The following is a 25060-nucleotide window of genomic DNA, read 5'->3' as shown; positions in this document are numbered from 1 at the left end:
GAAGAACCAGAGCCTATTACAAACACACACAAAAAAATACAAACATTCTTAAGAGACAAAAACAGACTCCTTATTTTAGAGGTCCCACATTTTGTTTGCCAGCCTGTATGTAAGATATCTATTATTGTGACTATCAACAGAAAAGGTAGAGCCACTGAAGTTTGGAGTACATCTGGATAAACAGATGATAGATCCCTGATTTTATTTTCATTTCATCTGACACGTTAAGAAACCAGGTGCTTACCATTTTGGTGGTGTGCATCTCTTGTTAGAATTAGTAATTGTATTAAGGCTAAATTTAATTAAGAGGGACTTTAGGTGTTTGGCCCTTCTGGTTTTAAATGATTTTGCACATACTGTATAGTGTTTTGCTGCATGTTCTTATAGTGATCATTATATTTCCATTTTATTTGTACGTCTTCAAAGAGAAGGATAGAGTAGGAAGCAATTCTCATGTGACTGAGTGGTTGATTAAATATTAAGGATGTAGAGGATCTAAAGCCATTCATAATGGACCTGTTTAGTGTGTCAGCATTTTTGACAAAACATTAAAAGTTATAATGAATGAATGAAGTATTTTACACTGAATGAAGTAGTATTTTACAAAAAAAAAAAACACTACTAATTTTATTCATTTTTGGAAGTAGTCACTGTCTTGTTATTTGGATATTTTAATTTATGATCTGAGTTTCACGTGATAGAAGCGCATTTGAAGTAGAAACATGTTAAAACGAACTTCCATTATTTTGCTTTATCACTATTCATCAAACGTCTCCATATTTATGACCCTTGCCTGGACTACGAGGTTTTTAAATCGAGCGCACACACACGGCTTTTAGCTCCACCCCTTAGGGCAACTCCCCCAATGACGTAACCAGAGTCCTCCCAATGCGGGGGTATTTGTACAAGTACACTGGATGCACCGTGGATAGAAACGTGCACATGCCACGATCGGCGCGTCAGTGAGAAAACGATCCCACGCACAAAGCTTCGCTCATGACAGGCGGCACCAGATTAATAAAGGACGATTAACCGGATTATGGTACGTTATGCATTTCCACGCGGATGTGTGTGAGGTGATAACGGGAGAGCTTCGTGATTAAGTGGACCACTGCTGAAGACGCGCTGAGCTTCACTCCTGATTGACTGGTATGGAATAATCACCACTCTCAAAGGGATTATCCACACACTCTTCCTCTGCCTGATAATGGTGCTTGAAGGGTAAGCAAAATCCGGTGTATCAGCATAATGGTAATTCCTTGAAATCATCACCGCATGGATGTTTGCATGCCTTGATTTTGACTAGGAAGCTCGATGCATCTTTTGCTGCCACATCCTTTTTTAAAATTTTTTTTACACAAATAAATTACAAAACTATGTGCGTGTTTCCAGTGCAAAAATGATGTGTTTGTGTGTGGTTGTTGGGCAAACCCCGAGTCTGTGCCTCCTTGTGTCAGCAGAGCGATGGATGGGATCGGCAACACCATGCAGAAGAAGGCTGCAGAGCTGGAGCGGCTGGCAGAGGTGCTCGTCACCGGAGAACAGCTGAGGTAAGCTGGTGTCAGGAATCTCTGCTCAGCCCGAGCATCTGCGGTTCACTTGGTTTTGATGGTCAGATGAGCACGGGTTTTTTGTGTGTTTTTTTTTAGACTGTGAGGGAATGATGATATTGCACATCACAAGATGTTAATTATAGCAGCAGGATAATCATCATTCAAGCAACCGTCCCTCATTGGTCCTACAGGCGGTTGTTCTGCTGCAGCATCAAGCACAACCAAACAAAGACATCCACACATGCACAAACCTACATGTGCACACAGATGTTGCACAACCTTGTCTTCCTTTGTTTTCCTTGAATAATTGGTTGCTCTGGTAATGCTGTACCCTTCGAGCTGAATGATCGCTTTGACAGCCTTGTTTTATTATTCTGCTCTGCCCATTCATTCAGTCAGACAACTGCACCTCACCATGGCAGTGCTGTTCTGTCTGTACTCTTTGACCTACTGTACATGAAAAGAAAGGCCCCATAACCCCGTTGGCGTTCTGTGTCTCACGCTCCCAGCAATGAATAGAGGCTCAGCAGGTAAAGCATGGCATCAATGCCTGGAATGTTAGCCGCCACAGAACTACCAGGAAAATATGCCACTGAACTCTGCTTTCCAGCTGGGTGGGAGAAAACATGCATTTGTTGTGTGAGTTATGTATCGTACTGTTGTTACATGGTCCTAAAGAGTAAAAGAAAAAAAAAACAGTCATCACCTCTCAAGAGATTAGTAGAGTATGTCTCACCCTGGACTCTTCAGTTCTGTTGTATAGAGTGTGTTGTGTGGTGTGTGTGTGTGTGTGTGTGTATAGAGTGTGTGTGTGTGTGTGTCACTGTCCCTGGCTGTCCCAGCTGTACACTGATAGCGCCAGCTGGCAGTGCTGCTGATGTCAGTGAACTGAGGGTTGGTCCCACAGCGCTCTGCCTCTGAGACGCTGCTGTTCTCAGGGGAATGGTGTGACAGCCTCACTAACTGCATGGCTTTATGGAGCACCATGGTTCTACAGGGCAGGTCCCACACTTTGGTCCAGGCTAAAACATTTCAACAGATACTGAGGACGTCTGACATTTGTGCAGACATTCATGGATGGAACCTGGTTGACTTTTAAGGCGCTCTGGAAGTTGTGATAAACGCTCTCGCCCTTCCCGTAGATTTCATCTGGCATAATCATCACATTTTAATTTCTAAACAAAAAATTAAGACGATGACATTCCTATCAGCTGTTTCTAATATTAAACTACATGTTGCAAACCTTCACCAAAGCAGCTCAGCTTCTTTGTGTCATTGGACTGTCATGATTGGACTGTCATGAATAGTCATGATAATTTGATCCCCATGTGACTCTCTGACCATGAAAACTTCACATTGGTATCATTAGTTTACTGATATTCAAGAAAAACAAAATTTCACCCAACGTTTTTAATTCTCACAAACATTCCAGACAGACAAATCAATGCAGGCAAAAACATGGCCTCCTTGATGGAGGTCACCTAGTGAACATGGTAAATATACAGTCTTATCAGCATGTTTGATTTTCATTATAAGCGTGTTAGCATTTAGCTCAAAGCCCTCCTGCATACACAATTATTGCTGCTTGAATGGCTCTAGACAATATTCTATTATCCTTTCCCACAGATATGTACACTGAGGTTTAATGATTGACATCCTTCTTCAGTATTTTGTCATGACTTTGTCATTTGTCCTTTGATTGAACAGGAGACATCCTAGGAAATGAGGGTATTGAGTCAGTTTTATTGTGTGAAATTATAATTACAACTGATATGAAACACTAACGTTATAAAAGTAAGAAGTGTACTCAAACACACCTTTGTTTGATCAATCTGTCATGAGCTGAGCTCATAGAACAAGACTGACATAGTTTCTGTTGATTGGCTGTTGTTTTGTGTCCCATCATGTGAGCTGCTTGTATGTGAGCAGCAGTTATAATAAAATCTGACATGTTGGATCATTTTAGTGGGTGAGCGTTTTCAACTTGGGCTCGCCATCCTGATTGTCATACTGGGATTCAAAGACATTTAGAATCACTTAAGCTTGTCGGTGTTTGCAACTAAGAAATGATTCTGCGGAGAGGAACCAACAGCAAAGCACCCCCATTAAAGAACTGGCAAGATGAATGATTTTGTTTCCGGCTCCATTTGAGACAATGTATTGGCAGATGGGGGGGGGGTGATGCTAGGCCCAGATGGAAGTGATGTCTGCGAAGTGCCTTCAGTCTTGGTACATGCAGGGTTTATATAAGATTTATATTGGGGTTGTCATTGCTAATCTGGAGTGATGCTAGCCAGCTGCACAAGACTTGGTTTGTAGCAAAAATAGCCATCTTCAGGAAACGAAGACTTTGGCAGCTGTTCCACAATCCTCTGGTTCAGGAAGAGTTCACCGTAAAACATGCGTCCATGATCATTTGTAGAAATGTGACAGGGTCATCATGCAATTCTCATTATGAATCCCTAAAGACAGTGTTTTCATAGCATTCATTCTGCATTTGATCTTTGTGTAAATGTTCTGTTTGTTCTTCAGTTAAGTCTTCAAATATACCCGAAACTTTTTTAATTTAAATTTGAGTTAATCTTTTTTTTGTTTTGAGTTGACATGGATTACTAGAATGAGGTTTGACAGGACTGCCAACTTTTTTTCAAGGTAAAACACTAGTCAGTCTTTTTTTAGTTGATGATAAACTAGAAGTCTGGCAGTTTAAGGAATCGTGTTGATTTTTCTTTCTGGCTTGTTCTCTATCCTCCAGGCTACGGCTTCATGAAGGGAAGGTGATCAAAGATCGACGACACCACCTGAGAACTTACCCAAACTGTTTCGTGGCCAAGGAGCTCATTGATTGGCTGATCGAACACAAGGAGGCCACAGACCGAGAAACGGCCATCAAGATCATGCAGAAACTTTTAGACCAGAGCATCATTCACCACGGTTGGTCTGTTTGTGTCCTCGAGTGATTCTCTGGGAACAGTCTGTGCCTCTGTCTTCAGCAGAAGTTTAGACGCAGCAAATTCAATATTAACTCGGCTGCAAACAAATTATTTATTGCAGCTCTGATTCGAGTCACTGCTTCACACAAAGTTTCCATGATTCCGTTATTGATTATTTTTGATTGTTTCACCTTTTCTCTTCCATCATTAATCACAACCAAACACCCTAAAAGGAACTGTGCAGCTGACAGGTGGATGAAAAACATTAAGCTGTAAAGTAGATTTGCAATAAGAGCCAATCAGAGCCTTTCTATTCTGGCTCGTTCTTGTTGTTGGTCACTTTATGTCTTCTGTCCTAAGAGTTCCTGCAGGTGACGAGTCTTTTAAACTGAAACCTCTATGCATGTGTCTTTCAGTGTGTGACGAACACCGGGAATTCAGAGACATGAAGCTGTTTTACCGCTTTAGGAAAGACGATGGCACCTTCCCACTGGACAGTGAAGCAAAAGTGTTCATGAGGGGTCAAAGACTCTATGAAAAGTATGAACTCTCACAACTGCAACAGCATCACATTCACATGAACACACACACACACACACACACACACACACACACACACACACGAGACGTTTGATAACAGTTGATGTATTTCTCACCTGCTTGGTTCAATGCCAAACATTACATTCAAACACATGCTTGATTTTAATAACTGCTCCCTTAATGGATGAATCTGAAGCAAGTGGACTTCTGTTTGAGGATATTTGGCCTCATCTGTGTGACCTCCCTATAAATGTACACGTGCCCATTTTTTCGATACTGTTTGGGTGTCTGGTGCTGCTGAAACTTCATATCCAGTCTCTTCATAGTGTATTGATTATGTGTTTTTGAATGAAACCTGATTTGATGGCTGATGAATGTCTGTGTTGACTCCCTGAGGTTCTCTTTGACCGCAGTGAATTTGTTACACCAAAACGGTTTGTTTTTAATCACACAAATAATTGTGCAGCTTTTCAGCTGTCATCTGAGATGGGTTCCATGTCCAGCACAAGACTGGAGGTCAAACAGAGAGAGCATGGAGTTCAACACGGAGCTCCTGCTGTAATGAACTCCATCAGACTGATCCCAGAACAGCTCCCACCCTCTCCCTCTTGACACTGACTGCTGACCGAACACTAAAATCACAATGATAGATTGGATTCCACTATTTTCATCAGCAACTTAATGAAACTGACTGTTTCCAGGGACTGGTGGGTCTTGGAGGAAGCTAGAAGACACCAGTAATTGGTCTGTTTTTGTTTGTCACCAGCTTTGTATCCAATTATTTCTGGAATGACACCCCCCCCCACTCCCCTCCGTAACCCCCACCCTCCCGAGATGTCCACCAGTGGTGTCACTACAGTGTACACGCACAACATCTTTCACTAATAAATTCTTTACATAAAACACACACACACACACATACACACACACATACAAACAGAGAGAGAGAGCAGTTGCATAAGAATGAAGAAATAGAACAAATGGTCCAAGGGGAGACATCTGTTGTCTCAGCTCTCAAAGCTATGTGTTTATGTAATCACCATAATGCCTCATAAGATGAACACAGTACACACACACACATGCACACACACATACAGGCACACAAACCAATACTGCTCTTGTAGTTGCTCGCTTACAAACTGGAATATCTTCATGGTTGCATTTGCAGCACACATAAAAGCCGTCTCTCTGTCCCGTCACCGTTGAAGGCATTGTTCGTGTTTGTTTTCACAAATCTACACGATTTTATTGACGAGGTTTGCAAAAATTCATTAGAAGATGGTGGTGTTTCTTTTGATTTCTTGATAACTTATGGGTAATTACAATCCAAATCAACCAGCCGGCTTTGGCAAAATGCAAACACCTGTCGAATTGGAATAACTTGAATTTAAAAAGTGGGATTCAACTTTATTAATAACCATGTGCGTCAGACACACCAAGAAGACACACTAAAACTCTTAAACCTTCCTAGTCAACATTATCATTTTGAGTAAATTAGCATGCAGATACATTTAATCCAGTACTTCAGTGTAACCTCCCCAAACTACTAGCATAGTTATACATCTCATTGCTCTTTTTTTTCCAGAGCTTTTTTTAAAAAAAAATAAAAATTGTTTGGCTAGTTCATGTTTGGATAATTGGATAATGGAGAGAGTACAATGATACATGGCAAGATTTAGTGTTGAGCAGCATAGCATGGGTTAAGGAGTCTGATGTGGCTCCGGTGAGCAGTAATGGAGTGACTGGTTTTCACTTCTGTCCTTGTCTGGACATTAAATACACACTTTAGCTTAAGCATGGATCTTAATACACGTAGAACCATTCCTCATAAATTATCCATGACCATTAAGTATGTTATGTCATGTGCCCTGCATTCAGTTTTGCTATTTGAAAAATGGCAAAAGTCTATATTTGTGCTTCATCCTTGATAAAAGTTCAGATATAGTGGTACGTCTCTCTTTTTGTGTGTGAGAGATTTGAAAACATGGTTCCTTTTGTCTTTTTATTATTAAAAAATGCGTCAATATACAAAAATCTACATGACCAGGTCCAGGGATTGTGACCATTTTTTACATTCCAGACATCTGTCACACACAACCACTCAGTTGTTGCCAAATTAAGACACAAACACAAACTTTCATCAGGTTATCATGTGTTTCACACATATAAACAAAAAAAGATGTCTGTCATTTGTTACTAAAACAATGGCTGCCTGAAGACTTCAGCTGTTCTGTGCTTGAGTTTTTGACATGTTTCACTGATCACTTGTGGAAAGTCTTTGGTTATGAAAATAGCAACTCCAACACACAGGGTTAAGTAAAAGATAAAGTCATACTATTAAGCCACCTAAATTTTCTATTTAAACTAGGTTATCTTATCTTAAAGCAATGGTAATCTGTACTTAAAATCCAATGAGTGCCGTAAATGATGTTATCATTCTGTTGTTACTAAAGGTCAGTGCAACTGAGATCAAGGAAATAAAATGCATTTAGCATGAGAGATATGCCATGTCAACACTGTACACCAATTGTGTAATAGAATGTTCTTAGTGGCCAAAATCCAGCTCATTGTCATGAAGTAAGACAATAAAAGAAATGCCATATTTAAAGGTCATTTCAATGTAGCATTTGGTAGATTTAATTCATTGAAAATATTTTAAATATAATGCTGTACTCTAGAATCGAAGATTGGTCTGGTCACCAGTCTGATTGTGAAGAATTTCACCTATCATAGAAAGCAGCAGCATGAGCACAACTTTTTTAACCTCTGTAAATGATTCTCAATAATCCTTGTAGTTGAAAGGAAAAGGCCCAGGTTGCTGTGACCTCATAAAATGCCTTTCTCTTGGACATAACACACATTCTAAAATGACACCTTAGGTGATGTCAAACAGGATCAAATTATTAAACAACATAAATACTAAATGTGATTTTCTATCCAGTTGATTTGTTGTGACCTACAGTGTGATTAGAGCTCATATAAAATCTGAGAACAGAGAAAAGGCCTTGATGCTCCTATTGCCACTTCAGACGAGTTAGTGTAGCTGTTTAGTCAGCAAGTGAACATTCAGGTCAAGGCTGTGTGTTTGACCCTGCCTTAAATTATCTTGGTCCATTTACACACTGCATACAGTCCCCTGCTCTGCATGATATACAGCGCTTGTTCATATTATACTCATGCTTTTATTCTTAGCACTGAGCTTTGCTTTTGATTTGGTACTTTGGGTCAATCCCTTTGAGCTAATATACCAGGTTGTGTTGACTCAGTATGTTTACATGGATTAAATTACGCTGTTTACACAGTCAAGTCTTGCGGAACGCCATGTAGAGTTCTTTCAACATTACTTTTATGTTGCAAAAGTGGGCCACAGCACTTGTCCTGCTGAAGCCCCAAGGCAATCTGAGCCGTGTCAAGTTTTTTCTGAAGTGTGTTGACTTTGTGAGGGACTGGAGCCCCACAGGACCTCAGACCATTTTCTTTTGTGCATTTAAGCAGCAGGTGTAGTTGTTACCCAAGCCAAGGTTGAAACATAATGAGTACAATAACCACGATCTTGACGTGTGGTTGTGTGGCGCTGAATCTGTATATAGTTGTATAATATGTTTATGTAGTGTGAAGCCCACAGAGAGGATGTTAGCAGAAATGAAGTTGAATCTGATTAGTTCCATCTAGATTTTGCACATTTGTGTCCTCATTTGGCTTCAAGAGGTGAGTGTTTGACTGGTTCTTAAAACAACATTTAAAGTTAATTTTTGTAATCTCAATTTTATTCAACTTTATTCATCCCCTGTAAAAGAATTTATTTTAAATAGGCATATCATTTGTTCCTGTGAGTTGGATGAGAAGATCAATACAATGATGCTTATTAAAACATGTCCCATGTGTTCATGCTCTCATCCACAGAAAGAGAATATGCAATGAAATCCTTTCCCTTTCCCACAAGCTGTTCTTTTAGATTGGTGGAAAGCTGGTCGACACATTCAGCAACGGTGTTTCTGCTCAGACTCGCCTTGGAAAATATTTGCCTCTTGTCTGGGTACACTGCGGCAAAAACTTTAAGCATACAGGTTTCGATAAATTCTCCTTCTGTAAATGACCGGGCTGATTTCGCGACCTCTTCTGCTACAATAAAACCAACCCTGACAGGAGCCTAGCTTTGTGATTTGGCTTCTGTGAACAGAGCCTGCCAGGATGCAAGACCTTGCTTTAATGTCTCCTGTCCACGCTTTTGTCTACGTTCTTGACTTTGTGTGTTTCTGAGATGTTTGATGGTGTTTTCCTAGATTATATTCTTTCATTACAACCAAACTTTCTCCATGCAGAAGACACACAGGTTTGCCTTTTAACGGCCTTTTTATTTTCGAGTTTTCCAATAAACCAATACAGATTAAAAAGATGATCCGATGATGTCCATCTGTCTGGTTTTAACATGTCAGTTAATTGATAAAAGTCAAGGAAACAATGTAAGAATATGATTTATGAGCAAAGACAGTCGTGTGAAGTCACTGATGGTGCAGTTCATTGCTGGCACATGTTTTGACCTGTATAGATGCACCACAGAAAGCTTATTGTTGCTCACCAGCACTCGCTGGTCGGTTAGCATTGTTTGAATGCTCATGAGACAGAGTGACAGGTATGAGTGACTGGTGTGAATGTTTATAATGGGGCCACATTCGGGGAGTCAAGATTGTGTTCTGTGCATGTATGTACTTTTCTTTGGGTGTCTGTCCTCTGGTGTCATTCAGATGGACACGCTCTGCTTTTTGTCATACTTTGATGGATGGAGTGTGTTATTCAGTAATTTTTCTGCTGTTGGGAAAATGAACCTCAAAGTCAAACCTTCTGTAAAGTCGTTTTGAGAAGCTGCTGTTTTTGCCATCCTGCCAATCTGCTCTCTAATGCTGTTTTGGGAATTTCAGAATTACCTTTTTGGCTTGAATTCAGGCTAAATGCCTTTGCTTACGAGATTGGGGTGTTGGTCTGGAGACAGTTACAGAGCAGCGTTTGTGCATTTGACTTGTTGTGGAGTGAAAAAGTGGGCAGAACAGTAATGAGAAAGATTTCTGTTATTTCCTATTTAAAGAAAGTAGACTTTTCACAATGACTTCAGTTTTACCGAACAGTGAACACATTCTGTAGATCATTCTAGATGACTCCAGGGTTCAGATGACCAGTTTTAGATTCTATTGCATTTGAATAATATTATCTATACATTTCCATCAAATAACCATTACCTTAATTACTTACCTTAATGGTCGATACCCTTAAAGAAACACTAGGGTATTTTTCTTTCTGTCCAGGTTGATGAACACAGAAAACAACCTGTTGCAGACCCGGGAGGAGGAGGGCGGGACGTTCGAACGGACACTGGTGGCCTCTGAGTTCATTGACTGGCTGCTGCAGGAAGGGGAGATGGCAACCAGGGAGGAGACGGAACAACTGGGACGAAGGCTTCTGGAGCACGGCATCATCCAGCACGGTGAGGAGGATGGACAGCTCTTCATTTTGTGCTCTGATATATTCTACAGACATTTTTTTTCATAGTGTCAACTAATTTCTGGATTTTTGGTTATTGTATAAAGATTTTGATCTCAGCCTCTACCTGATGTGACCTTTTTGCAGGGCTTAACTTGCTGACCTTTCCATCTATGTCCCTGTTGCCTTTGCCCTCGTAGGTCTGAGCGGTAATCTGAGAGTTGTTGTAGATTAAAAGATAACAGACATAACTACATTAAACAAACCTGTCTGTCTGTTTAAAACAGCAATTGTTTAAGTTAATTTTGTGTCTGTGTAAATCTAGAACTGAACACTCCTGTTAAAAAATCTGACACTATAAAACAAATAGGTTAATGAAGTCTCAAATTGGAAACTGGAAACTTAAAAATGGAAACGGTATAAGCTCACTATCATACTCTTTGCCCTCCTCTCCTAAAACCCAACAGTCCATTTTGGGCTACTTGACTTCTTGGTCTGACCCACATACTATCTGACTGGGATAATGTTACACTGCTCTTCATTCTGTCTGTTAGCGTTCACCTTACTGGTCTCAGGCTATATTTGTTAGTGAAGAGAGTTTCATTATTTTGCAGTTATTTTTTGAAAACCTACAATCTTTTCACTTCAGTAGAAATCACACCGTGAAAATACTGCACCCAGGTGTTGACTCTTGCCACGTTACAGAATAGAGTGTTTTCATTTTTGAAACATTTGGTTGTCACAAATGCATTCTAAAACATAAGAATTTTAATTTTGAGGCATGGGCAAACTACGGCCCGCGGGAAATGTACAGCCCGTTAGACTTTGTATCGCAGCCTGCCAAACTTGTTTAAAAGATATGCATAGATAATTTTACGAAATGAATGTACAGTACTTTATAATAATTTTTTACAATAACTCTTGCACAAATATGCTTTACTGCCTGTTAAGGCCAAAACCTTTAATACAATGCTTTTTCCATGTCATTTGGATTAGTACAAACAAACACTCCATCCATCTGCTCGTCAGCTGGCCGTCATGTCAAATTTTAGAACTCTGTTTGACCCACCAGTCACAAAGTTTGCCCACCTCTCTTCTATACTACTAGTTTTAAGATATTCTATGCATCACTTGAATATTTTTGACGCTGATCATATATTTAACTGCATAAATAAACTCTTTGACATGTAGACATGACTGTGAGATTAAACTAATCCTATAAATATTCTTCTAAATTAGACTGGTGTTACAAACTGAAGTCACTCTGACTCACTGTACCAACAATCAGAGGAGAAAACCCACTCAGAACTGTGGGAGCTCTCAATGTTCAGCCCAGATTATCTGGTAGAAGGACGTGTTTACAGACTTATTCTTACACCTCCTGATCTGTTCTTGTTAATTGGAGCCATCCTTATGATACATTTCATAAATGTTTGATATTTCAGAGTTAAGGAATTTTTTTCAGGTATTTGGAGAAAGTTTTAAGAAACGTGCTACTAATGCTGACAAGTTTGTAGTTTACATGTATCTTTGTATTACAGTGTGTGGTGTTGCTTTTCAAATGTTCGAATGTCCACATCGTCAATTTTTACGTCAGTCAGTTACTTGGATTCAGGCCTGATTTGTTTTCATGACGTGATTGGCAGCTGCAACACACATATCTAAGTTCTATTTGTAGACCTTGGTTGCATTCTGTGAAGTAGAGGCACTTGAAATGTATAATCACGGCATCAGTACAGCCAGGGATTGACACGTGGAACTATTTTTATGTGGATTACAGGTTGTATATGATCCTAAGGAACAATACATCATAGAACACCCGTCATGTTGTAGATCTACGTCCTGATGACCTCACAGTTGTTACGTGTCATCCCCCAGTGGAAATAACTTGACACAGATGATATGTGGACTTAGCACTGGACTGAGTGTTTGAAATAATTTAGATTTTATAGAGACTATATTAACAACTCCACAATTCCCATTAAAAACACATTATGAGTGTGGCAGTGAGCCAACAGGATTTCCTGCTGTGCTCTCCTCTGGTATCATACACACTCATTTATAGAAATGAAGCTCAGAAGGAGAGGCAGAGCGGATCAACTGGATGCCATTATTTACAGAGGGAAGCCATTACTTCTTTTTTTTAGATTATGGATCTGTGATAAAGAAGCTTTAAAGCAGATCTAAAAGTAAATGTTTTAGTACATAAATTCTGAATAGAAATTACATGTTAATTAGACACTGTTTAGTTGCTGCATCAAGAGCCAAAGAGTTTGCCCACAGCAGACTGTAATCATCCCAGAGAAGGCGTTATAATTCTTCACTCCATAAATCAGTTTAAACTAAGCAAAATAACCACTTGGTTTGACGATATGAGTTTCTTCCTGTGGTGAAGCGAGTTAAATGTTCCTCAAAGGGCTGCTCTGTTCTCTGCCTTTTATATATATATTTATATACAGTATGTATTGGTCATCAAACATAAAAGGACTGTTAGGTTTACGCAAGAGCTTGAAACCCACAAAATGCCGTGTGAATGGACCACAAGCCCAGTGTGTGTTTTGTGTTGAGATGAATGGCTTCATGCTTGGAATACACAAGTTTACTGCTGTTTTGTTAAGACGTCAGGCCGTCTGTTTTGATTGTTTTAAATACTTACAGCTTATTGGTGACCCGTATTGATCATTATTTTTTTTCAGGGAGTCTGGTTTAAATTTAATCAGACCTGTTGGGTTTTCATAGACATTACAAAACAGCACTGATACAGCTCATGGACAAAAAGTAGTCTAAGGAAGAATGCTGTTTTACTTCATGACTTGTTTACGAGAATAGAATTTGAGTTTTGAAGCAGGTTTCTTATGTACGTAGGTAGCTGGGTCCTTTCTGGGCTTACTTACGGATTTTTTGTGATTAACGATTTTAAATGACCTTACGAATGACTGCACGAATCCACGTGGATTACTAATGCTGCAGGAAACAACAGTTGTTTCACAACAACTAAGGGAGGAATCACATGAGGAAAAAGAGACTGATACATGTCACATATCGCTAAGTTAAAATAAAGAAGTTTTACAAAACTGTAAAATTACAGCAACAACAGCACTGATGTCGAAACGACAGCTGTGTGCGGCTTTGTTTCAATTCCAAGCTTATCAAATTAAATAAAACTCAGCAGGTTCAGCTGACAGAGCTGAGGTCGACTGTCTCTGAGGTGTTTGTGTTGAACACAGCTGACGTCAGTTTGGTGGAAAATGTGTTTAGTGTTGTTCAGCTGAGAAACATGAGTCTGTGGTTTTCAACCATCTGATCAGTGGAACTGATGATTATCTGTTTTTTAGTCGTTACAATAACGAATTTGTATTAATAAATTTACTGTTGATAATCTTAGTTTTCTTTGGGATTTTTTTACTTTTTAATGTTTTGTTTGTGTATTAATTGCCTTTTTCTGTTTTTCTTTGTCCGTAGTAACCAATAAGCATCACTTTGTGGACGGTCCTCTCCTCTACCAGTTCAGAATGAACTTCCGTCGACGGCGACGGCTGATTGAACTTCTACACGAGCGCAACTGCAGCATTCCTGAGAGTCATGACAGTCCCTTCTGTCTCCGCAAACAGAATTCAGATGGAGGCAACACAAGCTTCCTCTCAGGTAGAAACTGAATCACACACTTCAGACAATGCTCCTGTTTAGTTTTATGTATCACTATTTGTCATATACAATAAAATTTGTTTTACCATTTAAACACCTCATTTGGTTTAGTTCCCAAGAGAGAATGATAGTCACATTAAGCTCTTCTTCTGAGATGAGGGTTGGGTATCCCAGAGGAAAGAAGGGATTAAATTTTTTGGTGGGGTCTGATAGAAAGGGTAAGATAGTAACCATCTTGGCTACTTTTGGGAATTTGCATAAACTACTGGATGGATAACACAAAACTGGTGGAATAATAATGTTATTTAAATTATGATTGAAAATCAGGTTCTTATACCAAAACAAATTGTTCAGTATAAGCGTAGATGACGTTTTTCCCCCTGATCCACAGTTCTCTGTTGATTTTAATACAGATTGATCACTTCTGTGAGTTGTGTAAATCCCTTGATAAAATTTAAGGGGGGCTAGGTATTTTTTTGAAATAAAAAAAAAATCTTATCAGCTTGTTTTCGCAATGAAATTGAAACTGAAAAGAGTAGTTCAATCTCAACAAGCCTTCAAAGTGGTGACATTAAAACAATTCTGTACCCACTTTTATGTGGGAAGTTCCTCAACAGTAAGAGATGCAGGTATTAGTAGGAACCAGCTATGAAGATTACAGGTTAATATCCTGTGTTCACTGATTTCTTTTGTATTAATGCTGACTTTTGTTTGAAGAACCAACACAAAAGAAAAAAAACCACCTCTGTTTTCACACCACTGTAGGAGTGAGATATTATATATTTGATACATAAAATAGACTATATTTGGTCGTGTAGTGATGAACATTAAAATCTGCAGTAAAGGAGTTGCTGCCACCTTTAAAAGAAGCTAATGAGTACCCAAATGAAGAAAGAATCTGAGGCTGATTCTAAAATGTATTTTTAATATTATTACTACAGTAGTAAAGATTTTGTCTGAAACTGTCCACCCATTCAAGAAGTGAGAAACATGCACAACAAACAATAGTAGTGTGAAGGTAGTTAGCAAACCATGTCAGGGAAAGTGAAAGTAATGTGAAACAGGGCAGATTAATGAACACATCTAAAAGTTTTCACCAACTCTTCATACGTTTCTGCTCATTAATGAATCGAGGTGGTTCAGTTCAGGATGAACTTTAATTCTGCTGGTGTGACAGATTTTCATGTTGTCAAAAGGCCATATCGTTAAAATGTCAACCATTCTAGCTTGTATGCTGACATTCCCTTTTCCATGCCAGCCCCCCCCCCCATCTTTCTTTGGTTGAATAATACATCTTTTTGTCTCTCTCCGTCTCAGTGAGTCCCACTAAAGAGATAAAAGTAGCGATCGGCGCTCGGCGGAGCAGCATGAGCAGCAGCTGTGGCAGCAGCGGTTATTACAGCAGCAGTCCTACACTCAGCAGTAGCCCCCCCGTCCTTTGCAACCCCAAATCTGGTAAAACGATGTGAACACACACACACACACACACACACACACACAAAGGGCGGCTCTTAAGAAAGATTAAAGTTGAAAGTTTTATTTGTGTTCTCCATTATCCATCTGTGATAGATGATGGGTTATTTAGTCCATGCAGGTCATCTGTTATCCATCTAATGATGGATCATATTTTACATTCTTTAATTCAACATTAGGATTCTTTTTTTCTTGGTATCATGAAATTGAATTATAGGCTTATGGAAATAAACAAGCATTGTTAATGATCCTTCACCACTATGCACAGTTAGATACAGACACAGATCATGATCTGAATCAGGGAAAATAAACTATAGAAAGGGGTGGTACATGTTGGGTTACAGTGCCAGGACTAGAGACATGCCACTGCTCTCAGCACATCTGACATGATGCAGATGCAGAGTATTTTAAATTGCTTTAATGAAAAATCCAAAGTTATTTCCAGTGGTAAAATTGATCCACTTGGATGGAAACTCCATTATGTGTTGACATTATTCGGAATGCTGGGAGTTAGGGGTCCGGGATCAAGGAATTACAGGGGTCAAGGTCTCTTGAGTATCTTCTTCTTACAAATTTAATCCTTAGTCCTTCATCATAAAATGACTGTGACTGAATGATCGGCAGGAGGTGGATTATGTCACAAACTGTAAAGTTGGCAACATTTTATTTTAGTGAACAAATATGTTGGAGTGGTTAAATGCACAAATGTGTCATTTTTTACTAGTTGATGATCATGCATACATTTGTGGATGGACTATTTAAACTTGTAGTGGAGTGTTGTTTGAAGGAGCTGTTTCCTTGAGTTGTGTCTTTGTGTTTGTTTCTCCTTCCGTTGATGTTTTTGATCCCAGCAGAGTCCTAGACAGAGTCTCTTTGTAGCCTCAGTGTCCTTCAGCATAGCACACAATGAACCGGAAAAGGAAGGCACACACACACACACACACACACACACACACACACACACACACGCACAGCCTTGTATTAACCTTGGTTAATACAGAGTTAAGTGGTCCAAAAATATCAAATGTTTGAAGATGGTCCAGACGTTGCCCGGTGACTGAAACTAACTCCATGTCTTGTGTAATGTCTGGGTGGCTTTAAGACAGGCAGTTGAAATTGAAGCCTCTGATATGAAGTACGCAGGACAGATTACAGTTGATGAGCTATCTAAAAGATGTTATCCTGTAGTCTAGGTTTGATCAGATCGGGACTTCCGCAAAGGGATTATGGAAATGTCTGGATAAGAGGATAAAATGTCTGAATGATTCAGCTTCCTCCTGTGAATCAGTTTAGAATGAACGAATGTAGACACACAACACCAGACTAGGAGGATGGGCTCTCATTTGTGCAAAAGGGGCAAATACAATTCAACTGCTTAAACCTTTAAGGTTTGTTTGGTATATGTTTGCATATATTTTCTTAATGTTGTTTTCATGAAAACGAGAACTAGTGCTGGGGTAAAGCAGTAAGTACATTTGGGTTATAAATCTTATTTCTTGTTGGACCTATTAATGCCCACAATCACCCAGAAAATCGAGGTTTCTGTGTGTGAAAAAGGTGAGATCCGTGGGTCTGATCCTTACATGCTGCTGTTTTACAGCTGCACTACAGTCATAAGCCTCCAGAACGCTTTAAAGATGGCCAGATTGTAACAAGTATGAAAGTCACTCATGTAAATCCACAAAGACATCAGAAAGTCCTCCAACTGAACCACAACAATACATTTTGTCTGCAGACAAAGAGTACAGAATCCCATCAGTTGACATTCAGCATGAAGCCTGGTAGAGGAAGCTGATTTGTACGATATGTTATCTTCTGATTGGTTTAGTTCATCTTTTTGTGTGGAATCAGTTGTGTAAATAAATCCTTCATGCTCGTGGCTTCTGGTTGCTGTTAAGTAATCTGCATCTTCCCAGCTTTCAGTCTTGTAGAATTCTTCATCATTGAGGCAAATGGAGAGCGAAGTTCAAATAATATTTCAAGGCAAACTTAAATCCCTGTGAAGTCCTGCAGAAGTGAGTAATGAATAGGGGAAGTTGGAGGAGGGGAATGGGAGCTATACAGTTTCAGGAAGTAGCGAGCCTCCAGATGCTCTTAACATATGACTGAAATTATAGCTTTCTGGCCTCACATACATACACCAGTATTATGTATGTGTGTTAATGCTGTAACCATATCTATAGTTGTTTTTCACAGTAGCAAGTCACATTTTTGTGTGTTTAACTCCACAGTTCTGAAAAGACAAGTGAGTCCAGCGGAGCTGCAGACACCAGGAGGATCTTTTCTGAAGAAGACATTCACTGTAGGACACACACACACACACACACACACACACACACACACACACACACACACACACACACACACACACACACACACACACACACACGTGCTCTGCACTCTAACAAAGACCATTTCAGCAAGGATGTTGTCATGTGTACTCAATCACACATTCTCAGTCTGTACACAAAGTCATTAGTTTCACTAGTTTTTGCACGTAAGAAAAGCACAATCACCACATGTTCCAAAAAACACTCCAATTTGAAGTAGTCGATAAATGTCATGTGTATAGATAGAAACTAGCTTAAGGTCAGCTGAATAGCTGCAGCCAGCTGCTGGTTGCAGCTAAAAATAGCGAGAGGTGTCCTTTGGTGTCAGCCTGTGTTCTTGCTGCTCCTCAGATTGTAGGTGATGCTGTGGGCTGGGGCTTTGTGGTGCGAGGCAATAATCCGTGTCACATCCAGGCGGTGGACCCTGGTGGACCTGCAGCTGCTGCCGGCATGAAGGTGAGGGGCAGCAGAGAGTCACAGAGATCCCCCACCTGTTTCCTGGGATGGAAAAGGTTAAAAAAGAGGAGCATTGATTTCATCATCTGGAGCAGAAATGACATCCGTAACAGCTTTTGCTTCTGGTTATCTGATGGGGACTTATGTTTTTGTCTTTTGACATTATCATTAGGGACCTATAATCGAATATGACCACAGAAGGGAGCCCTTGTTGTTAAATTCTGAGAGATTTAATTCAAAACTTGAGATGCTGTTGAAAGAAATAGCTGTCAGTACTTGCAAACTCTAATTCGTACTATTATATTTGAAAATACAGACTAAAACAGGAATGGAAGAAGTGTTTAGACACTTCCTTTAAGTTCTGTCCGCGTGAGCAGGATGTGTCAGGACAGGAGCAGAGAGTAGCTGTGAAAGCACGGTCGTGGAAAAGGAAAACACGGTAACAGTGACTGTGTTGCCACAGCTGGCATGAAGGTATGTAAGCAGAGTGGCAGCAAAGAATCCTGGGAATGCTGATTATAGCAGCTTAAACCACAGAATGTAAAGAGGAAGGCCGGGGGGAAGCAGTAGGAACGACAAGCAGAAGAAGCAAAGATATTTACAACAACCTTGGGGAGGAAGTTATCAAGCACATGAGAACCTGTTGGTTCACACTTGAATCATTTACTGCCTTTTGCTAATGTCTGGTGGACTGTTAGAGTAAAGAAAAATACAAAATCTGGGTCTCTTCAAAGCTGCTGCTGGTTTTTCCTGCTAACGGCAGCATAATTCACGTAAGAGTGAACGGCAGGATGTTAAGTAGGGGTCATGTCAGAAGACACGAAAGGGTGAGAAAAGAGGCCTGAACTTATTAGTCATAAAAGAGGAAACATCACTTCTGCTTTGGTTATTGTCGGTCATATTTTATCACCATGAAAACATAAGTCCCAGTTGGTTATAAAGGCATCCATCCATGCTTGCATCTTTGTGTATGTGTGTGTTATGAGCTGATTGTTTGACTTGCACAGATACATGCGTGCTTTTCATCATTGAAGTTCATATCCTCTATTTGAAAAAGATGGTTATACCCATCGATCTCAGGCAAGGTAGGAAAAATCATTTGTGAGTATTTATATTTCTCATCATGACCTTTTTAAGCTTGAAAAAAAAAAATGCACCAGTGTTGTCTGGGCCATAATGGATCCAAACACACATCATTTAGAGTCACCTCTAATGCACCAATGAGGCGTCAGTGTAGGGTGTGCAGGATGTGTGCATTAGCCGTAACATTAGGTCCTCATTCGCTCCTGAAATGACTCTATAACCTGTTGAGTCAGTGACTACACCAGACCTGAAACTCTGCTGTGCTACCTGGAATGAAAAATGAGATCTCCAAGTTAAGATGTGTAGCCTCCACAAGCAAACTTGGATGTCCAGCACCTCCCACTGATGCTTCAGTGGAATGAGATGCGGGGAATTTGGAGGCCAAGTTTACACCTTGAGCTCAAACCATTTTTGAAATATTTTGCAGTGTCGCAGGCCGTCATCCTGCTGAACCGCCCACTGCCATTAGGAACCATAGTGGTCATGTGACACATTTTAGGACCGAACCTGCCAGTCGTCTGGCACATTGGGGGATTTGTGAAAGTCTCTCAAGATCTTTACATTTGCACGTTTTTTTTCTGCTTCCAACACCTTAACTTGAAGGTCAAGATGTTCAAGACCTACTAGTATGTATGCATTCATCAGTTCTCATTTCAGACATGCTTCTGTCACTGACTCATGAAAGAAGACTATCCTAGCATTTGTTCTCAACATATTCTCACGCTACTACTTCTCTCACCATCTTTTCTGTGTGGTAGTGATTTTAACCCTCTGTGAAATAAGCGAGGGGTGCAACTGGGCCCCAGCGAAGAGTTTCAACACCAGGCTGAAAGGAGAGAAGCTGTGGGAGAGGAAGGAGGGGGAGGTGTTGGAAGGGAATTAAAGAAGCTGAAAGGAAACTTGCAGCAGAGAGAGAGAAGTTAAAAGGACGAGTGTATCCGAAAAGTGGATGACGCAAAAAATTTTGGAAATAGTGTAATAAACGTTAAGTAAGAGGTTTAGATTTTATAAGCGGTCACTTTTTTCCCCCTCACTTGCCGTCTATCACTGTTCGTATTAATTCCCCCTTCTCTCTGCCTGTTTAATGTTCAGAAAGACTGGAAACATGAACATAACCAGAGAAAGGAACCTATTTGTCAGATGGGCTTCTGCTTCGGGCCAGCATCCACATTTATAGACAATATAAATAGCTAGAAGATTGAATTTGTTTTTTCTGACGTGTTAGTGTTTTTGTGCTGTTGTTTTTTTGCTTTACGCATTTGGAAAACCGCTGAGAGTTGGTGCGTAGGCAGGGAGTTGGTGGATGTGAATGGGATCCTTTTTAATAGCTTGAAAAAAACCCCCAAAACCCAGCAGCGCTGCCGCCACAGAGCAGCTCACACAAGAAGCCCTTATCACTAAAGGACCTGCTGAGTTGGAGCAGTGATGCAATAGCGATAAAGGAGCTGGGATTCGGGCGTGGCTGACGTGTTGTTCCTGGTGAACCAGGTAACACTGGCAGTGCTAACCCTGTTATCTCTGCTGTCAGAGGTTGGGATTTGCTGTAATTACTTTTCTTGTGCGATTTGCTCCAGTGTTTGAAGATGAATGTCAAATATTGATCCCTAAAATCTTTACTGGTTCCTTTGACATAGCATGGCTGGATTAACTGTTTGGAGCTATGGGGCAAATTGAGCTGCTACGTCCCTGATTGCCATCCACACTACCTGACCCCACATTTGGCATGGTGTAAAATAAGTTTACGATAGTTCAGGCAGCCAGTTTCCCCATTTGTGCAAACCTAAGCTCAACATCTTCTGGGTTCATTGCAAACTCACAAACAGCTCTTCCCCCTGAATTCCCCCTGCACTGAATAAATAAGTTTCTATACGCTGCTGTCCTACATAGGTCCAAAGTGAAGCAGTGCCTTCAGTCTCACAAGCGTGGGTTGTTTTCTCCTGTAAAGACAGATTCTGAGGGGAATATTACATGGAAGTCCCTAATATTGCTTCCTCCATGGATTTTTAATCATGTTTAACTTGGTTTGATTTATTTCGTTGTTCTAAATGTTGAAACTACCCCTAAACTAAGTGCCAAACGCCTCACCTGTCCTTTCATTCTGCAGGTGTGCCAGTTTGTGGTGTCTGTGAACGGGCGGAACGTCCTCTCTCAGGACTACCGGGCCGTCAGCAACCTGATCTTAACTGGACCCAGGACAATCGTAATGGAGGTGATGGAAGAGATAAAAGGTTGAGGAGAGCAATGAGAGAGTCGCTTGCTTACAGAACAGTAACAGCGTAATAATATGTGAGCTAGAAGCTTTAGTTTTTGACCTCAAACCCACAGTAACACAGCATTGTGGACAACTTGAAACTCGACTCACACTCTTTGGACAGGAATGATGACAAAGATAGTGTGTTTTTAAAACTTTTATTTTAAGGGGCACACTTGAACCAAGAAAAATGCAAGAACCACCTCTTCTACAGATGGATATCCAACGGCTTCAGCGTATTCACAAAGACTCCCGTCTCCATGAAGAGGCCTCAGTTTTCATGTGTGGAGTAATGTTTTGTTTTAAATCTTAAGGTTTTGAACTGGAAGTGTGGCATAAATCTGTTTATGAAGTTGAGTGTTTTTAAGGATGTCAGAGAATGAGAGTTTGCTATCAACACCGGGTTACAAGCAAATAAAATTTTAAACTAATGATATGGAGGACAATTTCATGTCATTTTCAGTGACCTCCCCCCAGTGAGTTTCCAACCATGGACTGAAGCGCCTCAGTGGCTCAACACCGCCCCCTGCTGGGAAAGATGAAAAGGCACATAAGATGGCATTTATACAGTTGGAGAAACTTGTTTGGGTTCAGGGTGTCACAGAGTTTTTAAATAGAAATACTACATAAGATATAGAATAATTTGTAGCTTTAATTGTGAAAAATTTAATCGATGAGCATGTAGATTAGTGTAACTACTAGCAACGAGATATACATGTATTATGTAACATAACTGCTATGACAAATTATTTCACATTAACAGGCACAAAAGGTTTAGAGTTCATGACTTCATGCACAAAAACCCTAAGGAGTCTTGCTTTAGACAAAGGTGTTCACCTTATCTAGCTTAGTTTTTATGAAAACTTAAATCGACAGCACTTATAAAATCTGGAAGATTTTTAAAAATTTCCTTAGTATCTATTTTGCTAATATTTCTTTTTCTTTAGATAGGTAGATATTGCAGAAAATTCTAAAATGAGAAGACATTATTTGTAATGAATCTGTTACACTTATTATAGTGATATTCCCAGCTCTAGAATGTTTTTTTTAAAAGTGTTGTGTTTATTCCTTGAAACAAAAGTGTTATGTCAATTTAACTTTTAAATACAATTTTTTCACTGCTGTGAGAACACTAGATTATTTGAATAACCTCCAGTGGACAAAAAGTTCATAAATAATTATTTGGTTACAAAAAATAATTTAGTTTCTTAAATAACACCAATGAAGAAGGTTTAAATAAACATATTTGTGCATTAAATGCAGAATTACCAGTTTTTCCAGACTCCCATTAATGCTAGACACACAGATGTGAGATTAGAGATTAAAGATTTATACATGATGATCATATACTGTACAGTACCAATGAATGATCATATCGCTCATTCGGTGTCGGTTCTTACTGTGTGACACGTGATTAAACACGTAACTGTTTTTGTGCTTCGAATAACACTGCCTCTTCATTTGATGTGGACTTAAGCGCTGAAGTGAAATTATTACCTTCAGTGGAACTGCAATAAACTGAATCTTCTATTCATGGTGATTGTATAGTAAGGAAATCTTCATAGCCCAACAGTATAATATATAAATATATATATATACATAATAGTAAATTGCCTCCAAGTGTCTGAAGTGAGTTATCCAGTGGGTCTCATTAGTTTATCTGTGTTCTTGATGTTGTAAGCAGTGATATAGATTCATGTAAATCTGTCCTTATGTAGCTTTATCTTCTAATCCAAAGTTCTTCTGCAGTCTAATGCCTTGTAGAACTGTTTGTTCTGACACACCATTTCAGACAAAGAACATTAAAACCTTTGAAAGTTTTGTTTCCTCTCGCTGCACCAGGGTTCAGTTTCCAGGAGCAGAAACAAACTAGACTTTCTTGAAATTATTCTTGGATATTTAAGGGCGTCTCAGACCTAACATTTTTTTTTGGTGGACTGAGTTAAATATTTGTGACATTTTGCCTCAGTTGCTGATCTCAGAAATGTGGGTTTAGTTGACATCACACAATATGCTGTTCATTTCTGTTCATGGATATCCTGTTAATGCTCGTCATGTTTAAGGACTGCAGGTACAGATTGGAAGTCTGTTTCGTTTTCCACACAGAGGTTCCAGAGGTAACATTTGTAACCCTAATTTGCAATCATTAGTAGTAATTCATCTAGAGAGGAGATATCACATTTGATATCTGGTCTGCATGGGTTTTTATGTAAAACCCATGCAGACCACATAAAAACTTGACTTTCTGCACTTTTCAACCCACTGTCTGTTCATTTAACTGTTTCAGGAACAGTTTAGAACCTCAGGGTTTATGATTGTTATAAAGGAGTTGGGACATGTTTGGCTGGAGGCAGATTGGGAGAAACGCAAAGGGTATTTGTTGCTGAGGAGTATGGATGAGACTGGAGAGGACAAACTCTTAAGTTTGAAGGATTTGTTTGTGTTTAGCTGATGGGGAGGGGGGGGGTTGACTGTTCAATAAGCCTAAAACCATTTACCTTAACAATTGATTTTGCTGCTACTCACAGTTATGATTATTTTAAGCTTTTGTTCTTTTCCCAGGTCTGTTTTCTATGACTGTAGAATCAAAAGTGCACATTGTACCAGGTGATCATGCATCAGCTGTACAGACAATCAGTATTTACCGTCACTCACGTTGGAATGAAACAACAGCAGTTTCAAAAGCAGTGATCTGATGATGTTTTTTACCTGTCATCTCCTGCACTGTGCTACTGATAATTTTGTCATGTTTATTCTGAAATGATTGGGTCACTTGTTGAACTGAAGGGATTCTTGAATCATGTTCTTGTCATTGCCAAATTGTTTTCATCAGGTGATTATTTTCTTCGCCATCAGAGAATGAAGGTTGTTTTTGACGATGTTATAAGCTCACAGTAACAGTAAGTTTTTGATGCAGCAGATGAAGCTCTTCCTGACTTTAACATTTGTGCTTAATAAACAACTTGATCATCCTTTCATGTTGTGGTTTCATCCCTAACTCACACCAATGGTGTGTCCATGTGTGACATGTTACCAGAGTTAAAAAAAAGATTTTATCTCATTAATTCATTTGCATTTTTCTTTGTTTTTTAGATACTGTATTGTCTTGCCTCATCAGGGGCAATATTCTTAAAAAAATTCAAACAAACCTGAAAAGATGATTACGAGCAAATAATGGACTGAAACATTACCCCAGTGCTTCTCAATTATTTTCTGTTGCCCCTCCCCCCAGCAAGAACAAAGAAGAAAACAATTCACGCCAAGTGGAATTTGTTATTATTTACTGGTTTTATTTAATTTTATTTTTTAGTTTCAAATGTT

At 39.5% G+C, this 25060-nt stretch overlaps 1 protein-coding gene across 4 annotated transcripts; it reads left to right on the top strand.

Annotated features, from left to right (window-relative positions):
- The first annotated feature begins 929 nt into the window (after positions 1-929).
- deptor (DEP domain containing MTOR-interacting protein) lies at positions 930-24711 on the top strand. Of its 4 annotated transcripts, none has more exons than XM_068323872.1 (10): positions 930-1149; positions 1461-1550; positions 4309-4487; positions 4903-5026; positions 10297-10505; positions 13964-14146; positions 15464-15601; positions 17851-17921; positions 18301-18405; positions 21593-24711. In XM_068323872.1, the coding sequence occupies exons 2-10, from the start codon at positions 1465-1467 to the stop codon at positions 21719-21721; spliced, it is 1224 nt and encodes a 407-aa protein (XP_068179973.1). In that variant the 5' UTR covers positions 930-1149; positions 1461-1464; the 3' UTR covers positions 21722-24711. The 4 variants fall into 4 exon arrangements, with proteins under 4 accessions (XP_068179973.1, XP_068179972.1, XP_068179974.1 ...); XM_068323871.1 differs by having other exon boundaries at positions 930-1221; XM_068323873.1 differs by having other exon boundaries at positions 930-1221; positions 1458-1550; positions 10327-10505.
- Positions 24712-25060: the final 349 nt, after the last annotated feature.

This window comes from Antennarius striatus, chromosome 9 (genome assembly GCF_040054535.1).
Source record: "Antennarius striatus isolate MH-2024 chromosome 9, ASM4005453v1, whole genome shotgun sequence".
Taxonomy (NCBI): domain Eukaryota; kingdom Metazoa; phylum Chordata; class Actinopteri; order Lophiiformes; family Antennariidae; genus Antennarius; species Antennarius striatus.
Note: the sequence above shows the minus strand (reverse complement) of the source record. Positions and strands in the feature narration are given on the sequence as shown.